General features: G+C 38.3%; 1 protein-coding gene across 1 annotated transcript; it reads left to right on the forward strand.

Moving 5' to 3' along the window:
* Window positions 1-350: 350 nt before the first annotated feature.
* On the forward strand, window positions 351-1,107 carry LOC107896058 (uncharacterized). The gene has a single exon (XM_016821208.2). The coding sequence runs from the start codon at window positions 372-374 to the stop codon at window positions 936-938; it is 567 nt and encodes a 188-aa protein (XP_016676697.1). The 5' UTR covers window positions 351-371; the 3' UTR covers window positions 939-1,107.
* The last annotated feature ends 7,879 nt before the right edge of the window (window positions 1,108-8,986 follow it).

An 8,986-nucleotide genomic window follows, 5' to 3' on the forward strand; every position in this document is an offset into this window, starting at 1 on the left:
TTAAGTTATTTTAAGTTTAAGTTTTAATTACGTAATTTGAGTTCACATCTTTTTATATTATTTTAGATTGAATCATTTAAGATTATTTATTAAATCATTTTAGGTGTAAACTATTTTAAATTATTTGTAAAGTAACTTCATAATTTTAGATTCTAAATCATTTTAATTATGAATTAACTTTTTAATAAAAAATTACCTTATTCTGGACCTGTCTCTCTTTTTCTCTCTCTTATTAATTGCAGTTTTGAGGCCGCATTAATAGTTTCAGCAGTCCATGTACATTTCCCCAAAGACTTCTAGAGAAAATTACAGCATCTATATATAACTTAAATCATTCCAATGAAGGACTACATTATATTTTGGTTTCCTCCATGGCACCGAATAAAGAAAACAACATAGCTAACTCCCAAACTCACCCCAACAATGGTACTGTCAACAAGCCTCGACGTCTTTCAATGGAAAGCCTCCAGAGAACTATATCTGATATATCGTTTGAGCTAACCAAAGAAGCCATCGACGCAACGCAGCTTCCATCCATATCCGAAGTCGAGGAGGCCAGCTGCGAATGCTGCGGCATGTCCGAGGAGTGCACTCCCGAGTACATTAACCAAGTCCGTGACAAGTTCTCAGGGAAACTGGTGTGTGGGCTTTGTGCCGAAGCAATCAACGAAGAGGTCGTGAAAAACGGAGGCAAAAGGGAAGAAGCTTTGAACGAGCATATGAGTGCTTGTGTGAGGTTCAACCGGTTCGGTCGGACTCACCCAGTGTTGTACCAAGCCGAGGCAATGAGAGAAATATTGAAGAAGAGCTCGGGAATTCGGGCTAAGTCAATGAGTCCCAGAGACAAAAGCGGTCCCAAGAAGGGTGGCATCGCGAGGAGCTCGAGTTGCATGCCGGCTATCGCCAAGGAGATTCGTGACCGAGCAATGGTGAACTAGGGGTCTCTATATGATATATAATATTTTACGTATACTAAAACTTAAAATCGAAAGATTTAAGTTTTAGATTAGTAGGAAAAAAATAACTCGTTATATAATAGTGGGACGTTGTAGGCATAATTTGTAACTGTGTTGTGAATATGTTTGATTCTAATTATCATATTTCTTATTATATGTATATATATATTGTTTTTAAATAGAAATTTTGTTGTTTAATTAGTTAAATTATATCTCCAAAAAAATAATGAATATACAACTTAATAATTTCATAGAGATATTGTAACAGTCAGGTCTAGACCCTAGTCGGAATAACGGTTTTGAGACCACAGATTCGAGTCAGCAAAATATTTTAATAATATTTTCTATGTTTACAGTATGTGTTTAAGCATGTGTGAAAGTTTCGTGCGTTAATTTTATCATTTGTGTGCTTAATTTGATAAAAGGACTTAAATCGCGTAAAATGCAAAAGATGTGTTCTATTTGCTAAAGTGCCAAATTGCTATGTCTTTATATTTGTGGGGTCCTTATGATGCAATTATACCATTGAATTTATGAATGGACATATATGCCAAGGGTTAGTGGAATTTAAATGATAATAATAAGGCTATTTTAGTAAAATGTATTAATGTCATTAGATTAATAAAACAAAGCATGGAATTAGTTAATTATTTGTTTGTTCTTGCCGAAAATATCAAAGAAAAAGAAAATAAAATGCTTGCTAGGGTTCGACACTTTGATCACTTGATTAAGGTATGGTTTCGATTCGGTTTTTTATAATTTCTACGTTTTTGTGATCGTTGCTTAGTAATTTATCAAGCCCATGTCTCAATTTCTGATTTTGTTGATGATTTTGAGTTGAGCCATTGATGAAATTGTGAGCTTTGCGTTGTTAAATGATGAAAAATGAAAGATATGTAATAGATAAATATGTTTTGTCTTTGAATTTTTGATGAATTTGAATAATTTGGGCTAAATTGTGAAAATGATATTTTGAGGGACTAAAATGTGAAATAAATGAAATATGTGGGCTTATATGAGTTAGGAGAAAATTGGTCCAAGCATATGTTTAAATAAATTTTGTGTATTTTGTGATTTTATGAATTAAGGACTAAATTGTTAAAATGTGAAAATACGAGGGCTAATTTGAAAAATGCCCTAAATATGTATATATGGATTGAATTGAATGAGTTGTTGAATAAAAGGGTTAATTTTGAATACATATACATCGAGAAAAGAGGAAATCGGATTTAGATCGAGGGAAATCGAAGGTTATCGAGTAAACGATCTGAATCGTCAATTCCGAGTACGGGGTAGGTTCGTACGTGATAAATGATGTTACGATTTAAGTTTTAATACTTTGATAATGCATAAATTGTATATATATTTGATTATGGTTTGAACACGATGATAAATTGACCATGTTCGGCACTAAGTGTGTTATTCATGTAACAGCCCGATTTTGGGGCTAGTTGGAACAATGGTTACGAAACCACTATTCCAAAGCCATAGAAATTATTTTAATATTATTTTATGTGTGATGGCATGATTATAAAGGTGCATGAAAATTTTGGTGAATTAATTTTAACGTTTGAGAGCTTAATTGCGAAAAAAAGGACTAAATCGCATAAGGTGTAAAAGTCCTATTTTGATAGCTAAGGGTGTCAAATAGCTAGAAAATCAAATTTGAGAGTCTTTAATGGGAAAATGGACCTAGGATGATGCTTGGCCAGCCATAAGACAAGGAAACTAATCTAGTCAAAGGGTTAGGTGAATTGATGACTTAATGTTGTCTAGAAATAAAATAAAAGAAAAATGTTGTCATCTCTTTTTACCTTTCATTCTTCCACCGAAAATACCAAAAAAAATAGGGGTTTGGAAGCTTGAAAAATTGCAGCCACTTTTTACCTTCACAAGAAAGTGATTTTGATAGTTTTTCTTGATGATTTTTTGTATTTTTGGACCCTTTGTAGCATGAGCTTTCAAATAAGGGGACTATTTTGTAAAATGGTGGAAGGTATAGGGTTTTTCCATGAGAGTTTTTATGTTTTTTTTTCCAAAATTTTAAGAAATAAAATGAATCATGGTTGTGAAATAAACAATTTTTATGAAGTAGTTTTCATGGAAACCCTAACTAAAGACCATTTTGCATAAGTTATAAAATAGGTGATAAATGTGTGAAATAATGAGAATTGTGGGCTGCTCCTAGTATGAAAAGTATTTGGCTAGGCTTGATTAATGAGAAAATGTGATAAAAATCAATTTTCGAACCTATAGGTAAAATGGTCATTTCGTGAAAGTCTAGGGAAAAAATGGTCATTTTGCCCAATCATGAATTTTCGAGTGCCTAGATTAATATGCTGATGAAACGAATGAATTTCTATCATTTTAGATCAAGAATTACAAAATCCAGGCGTAGACCAGGGAAAAACAAAGCAAGTGGGCTAAGCCGAACTAGTCTCCTACATTTTGTATACCGAGGTAAGTTGTATGTAAATAATACAACTACATTGTTATTATTTGTGTTTGAATCGATATAGCATAAATTGCTTGTTTGTGGAAGTGATTATGTATGATTAATATTGAGATAGTAGAACTCCCGTTTGAACATTGGGAAATAAATCAGATATTTATGCCATGACATTCGAGTTATTTGTGTGCCAGTGTAAGACATGTCTGGGACATGCATCGGCCACATTATGAGAGCCAGTGTAAGACCATATCTGGGACATGGCATCGGCATTGAGACGACAGCTAGAGTAAGACATGTCTGGGACATGCATCGGCTACGAGATGTGTCAGTGTAAGACCATATCCGGGACATGGAATCGGCAAGTATAGAGGTGGCAATGTAAGACCGTGTCTGGGACATGGCATCGGCACAGATATGTGAGAGCTAGTGTAAGACCATGTCTGGGATATTGCGTCAGCCTCAATTTCGATAGTCAGTGTAAGACCATGTCTGGGACATGGCATCGACATTATACCCTATGTTTGAGGTTTAGTGAATATCCGATAGTATTCTAAATGATTCAACGGTGAGAGTTAGAGTTTAAGCTAAACGAGAAAGGTATAACCATGTTGTGGGTGTACAAGTACCTATTTTAAATGTATGAGATGTGAACTCAATGTATGCTATGTGAATTGTGTGGGATAGCGATGAGTAAGTTGTGCTGATGCCTATTTTTGTACTATAAGCATGATGATGAATGGTAAAGTTGTTGTTATATTTATTTGCATGCAATTTACTAAGCTTTATGCTTATTCCCTCACCTTTCCATTTTCTTATAGTGCCGCCTAATTAGCTTGAGGATCATCGGACGTTAGAGGCATCAACCACACCATGTATAGGACGATCTTTTATTTTGATTATGGCATGTATAGGACCCTGACTTTTGAGTTTTGTGTCATTGTTAATTGGCCTAATGTGTTGGCTTACTTTAGCATTTGATTCACTTTGTATAAGGCTATGGAAAATGCGAGCTAGTCTTTCAAGGATGTGAAACTGTCAGCATGGTTAAATATATGTAATGTATATAGGTCTTAACTGTGGTTGTTTGGTTGAGAAATCATATTAAGTTAAACTTTAATATGTTGGTTGATGTTAGATTGTGTTTCAGGGTGGAAAAGGCTTGGTAAATAGCCTTATTTTTCCACACGGTTAGACACACGGGTTTGTGTATAGCCCGTGTGTGACACATGGCCAGCCCCATTGGCGTTCAGTCGTGTGTCCCCTGTATGTAAAATTTGCAAGTCAGAATGCATGGTAGTAAACATACGGGCAGAGACACGACCGTGTGTCTCAGCCGTGTGAGGGGCACAGCCTAGCACACTAGCGTGTGCCTTGGCTGTGTGACCCTTAAGGATTGCTGACATCAGAAACAGAATGTCAAGGTTTTCGAACACGGGCTGAGACATGGGCGTGTCAAGGCTGTGTGAGGGACACGAGCCATGGAAACGGGTGTGTGTCAGGTTGTGTGAAAACCCCTGTAGGTTCAAATTAAAAAATAAATCTACACAGGTAAGGGCCACGAGAGTGTCCCTAGATGCTTAGGCCGTGTGAGCCACACGAGCCTTCAGCATGCCCATATACAAGTTCTACACGGGTGTGTGCCCTGTTTCAAAGGTCATCTTTCTAAAGTTGGTTAAAGGACCTGAGTTGGTATCGAATGGTTTCCATTGGATATTTGAGGCATCGTAGGCCTATATTAAGGAGTTTAGACAAAGTTCGAAAAAGTTTTAAATTTTAACGGGCTCGTATGATCCGTCTTGTATGTGTGTATGTGATTTGTGAATGGAAATGCCTCGTACTCGAAATCAGAGTCGAACTCGGGTTAGGGGTGTTACATTTAGTGGTAGCAGAGCTATAGTTTAGTCAGTTCTAAGACTAACTTAGCGTGAGTACGAGTCTAGCTATACATGCCATAATTGTATATTGATAGTGTGACGACTCTTGATGAGATAAATTATGTTTTTATTTATATAATAAATGGATCCTGACGTAGCTACGGCGGATGACGTGGAAAGTAATGCCCCAGCTCCCGCTGAAGAGACTGCGCCTATCAAAAGCGAGCCCGTCACAATGGGACAAGGCAGAGAGGCTAGAGAAGCCTACCTCCATATGATGGATGCTTGGTATACGGAGTTTGTTCGTGCGAATACGAACATTCCACCTCCCCCACCTCCTCCCATTCATCAGTATGCCCTTGTAGCTCCTCAAGGGGTAGATATGGTTAGGAGAGAAAAACCTCCAGTAGACAAGACTCGGCCTGAAGAGTGTGTGAAGTGTGCAGTGTCACTCCTACGAGACTCGGCCTACCAATGGTGGAATACTCTCGTGTCCGTTGTACCGAAAGAGAGGATAACTTAGGAATTCTTCCTAGAAGAGTTCCGGAAGAAGTACATTAGCCAGAGGTTTATCGACCAGAAAAGGAAAGAATTTTTTGAGCTGAAGCGATACAGAAGCTATCATGTGTAAGAGGTTTGAAGATGGTCTGAACGAAGATATCCGCCTATTAGTTGGCATCTTAGAATTGAAGAAATTTGTAGTGCTCGTGGAGAGAGCATGTAAGGCTGAGGAATTGGCCAAAAAAAAGAGAAAAGCTTACATCGAGTCCCGAGACTCAAAGAAAAGACAGATGGGAAAATCATAGCAGACCTCATCTAAGAGATCGAGAGAGTTTCCTACTCGATCAAACGTTTCAGTAAGGTTCTCAAGCAAGAGCAAGAACAAGCAGCACACGACGTCTAAAGCTCAAACCACTTGTATCGCAAGTGTTGGTAGTGCTCGGCCATATCCAAATAGGCCGGAGTGTTTGCAATATGGTAGGCGCCATTTCAGTGAGTGCCGAGGGAATGAAAGAGGCTATTTCAAATGTGCATCATTAGACCACTTCATCCGAGACTGCCCCGAAGTAAATGAGAAAGAGAAAAAGTAAGATATGAGGGCGAATAGTGCTCCTTCGAGGTGTAGACCACAGAAGAACCCGGGCAGTGGGGCTTGTAGCGAAGGTGCTCCTAGAGATATAGCTGTGAGGTCTGAGGGCCGAGTGCCTACAAGGACTTATGTCATTCGTGCTAGTGAAGAGGCATCTTCACCATATGTGATCATGGGTACATTTTCTTTTCACGATATTTCTATTGTTGCTTTAATTGATCCGGGGTCTACCCATTCTTATGTTTGTATGAAATTAGTACCCAGTATGAACATGTCTTTTAAGCCTACTGAATTTGTGATAAAAGTGTCAAACTCGTTAGGCAGGCATGTGATAGTTGATAAAGTGTATAAAGATTGTCCTTTAATTATTAGAGGGCATTGTTTTCTGACTAACCTTATACTACTACCGTTTCGTGAATTTGATCTAATTCTTGGCATGGATTGCTTGACTGCTCATAATATGATATTGAATTGTTGTAACAAGTTCATTGAAGTGAAATGTGAGAGTGGGGATATTATTCGAGTTGAATCAGGTGAACCATATATCTCATCAGTACTGATCTCGTCTTTGACTGCCGAGAAATATTTGAGAAAAGGGTATGAGTCCTGCCAAGCATTTGTGTTGAACACTAAAGAGTCTGAAGTGAAAATTGAGATAGCGCCTGTAGTATGTCAGTTTACAGATGTGTTTCCAAAGGAATTACCCGGACTGCCTCCAGTGAGGGAAGTTGAATTTGGTATCGAGTTGGTCCCTGGTATGGCACCTATCTCGATCGCTTTGTATAGAATGGCTCCGACAGAATTAAAAGAATTGAAAGTACAGTTGCAATAACTAACTGATAAGGGTTTTGCAAGACCGAGCTATTCACCGTGGGGTGCTCCGGTACTTTTTGTCAAGAAGAAGGACGAATCAATGAGATTGTGCATAGACTACCGACAACTCAAAAAAGTGACTGTGAAGAACAAGTATCCCTTGATAAGGATCGATGATTTGTTCAATCAGTTCAAGGGAGCCACTATGTTTTCTAAAGTCGACTTAAGGTCTGGCTATTACCAGTTAAGGGATAATGAGCAAGACATATCGAAAACTACTTTTCGGATGAGGAACGACCATTATGAGTTCCTCGTCATGCCCTTCGGGTTAACAAATGCCCCTGTGATGTTTATGGACTTAATGAACTTCATTTTTCGGCCGTATTTGGATAAGTTTGTGGTGGTCTTTATCGATGACATATTGATTTATTTGCGTGATGAGTGTGAACACGCGGAACATTTAAGGATGGTTCTATAAACCTTAAGAGATAAGCAGTTGTATGCCAAGTTTAGTAAGAGTGAATTTTGGCTACGAAAGGTCGGATTCTTGGGACACACTGTATCGGGCGACGGGATCAGAGTTGACCCGAGTAAGATGTCGACTATTGTAGAGTGGAAACCGCCAAGGAATGGGTTAGAGATCAGAAGCTTCCTAGGCTTAGCTGGGTAGTACAGACGATTTGTTAAATGGTTCTCAATGATAGCTATTCCGATGACTAGATTGATACAAGAAAAGGTCAAGTTCGAGTGGAATGATAAGTGCCAACAGAGTTTTGAGACATTAAAGGCTTTATTGACCGAAGCCCCAGTTTTATTGCAACCGGAACTGAGAAAAGAGTTTGTGGTATATAGCGATGCCTCCTTGAATGGATTAGGGTGCGTACTCATGCAAGAAGGTAAGGTCATAGCTTACGCTTAGAGACAACTGAAGCCACATGAGGAAAATTACCCGACCCATGATTTAGAGTTGGCCGCGATCGTGTTCGCGTTGAAAATTTGGAGACACTATTTATATGGCGAGAAATGTCGGATATTTACTGACCATAAGAGTTTAAACTATTTGATGACTTAAAAGGAGCTGAATCTATGGCAATGAAGATGGTTGGAGTTGATAAAGGATTACCAATTAGTGATTGACTACCACCCCAGGAAGACGAATGTAGTCGTCGATGCATTAAGTAGGAAATCATTATTCTTCTTGAGGGCTATGAATGCTCAATTGATCGTAATTGATGATGGTTTGATTCTAGCCGAAATAAGAGCTAGACCGATGTTCATTCAAGAGATTTGTGAAGCTCAGAAAGGTGATAAGGATTTGCAAGCTAAGATGGCTCAATGTGAGTCGGGTGTTGAATCAGATTTTCGAATTGGTACCGATGGATATTGGATATTCCAAGATAGAGTTTATGTACCCAAGGGTGATGAGATTATTCAGATGATTTTACGAGAGGCACATAGTGGTTGCTTGTCTATCCATCCGGGTAGTGTAAAAATGTATAACGACTTGAAAAAAATGTACTGGATGAAAAGAGACATTTCAGAGTTTGTTTGTAAGTTTTTAGTTTGTCAGCAAGTGAAGGCTGAACACCAAGTACCTTCGAGTTTACTTCAACTGGTAATGGTTCCTGAAAGAAAATGAGACCAGGTAACCATGGATTTTGTATTGGGGTTACCTTCAATGCCAAAGAAAAAGGATGTTATTTGGGTTGTTGTCGATAGGCTTACAAAGTCGGTGTATTTTATACCAGTGCGTACTGACTATTCCCTTGAGAAATTGGCCGATCTATATGTTTCTGAGATC

Source organism: Gossypium hirsutum, chromosome A06 (genome assembly GCF_007990345.1).
Source record: "Gossypium hirsutum isolate 1008001.06 chromosome A06, Gossypium_hirsutum_v2.1, whole genome shotgun sequence".
NCBI classification, from domain to species: Eukaryota; Viridiplantae; Streptophyta; class Magnoliopsida; order Malvales; family Malvaceae; genus Gossypium; species Gossypium hirsutum.

Excerpts from the sequence above, each read along its gene's own strand:
- LOC107896058 (XM_016821208.2), top strand. The coding sequence starts at position 372 with ATGGCACCGAATAAAGAAAACAACATAGCTAACTCCCAAACTCACCCC.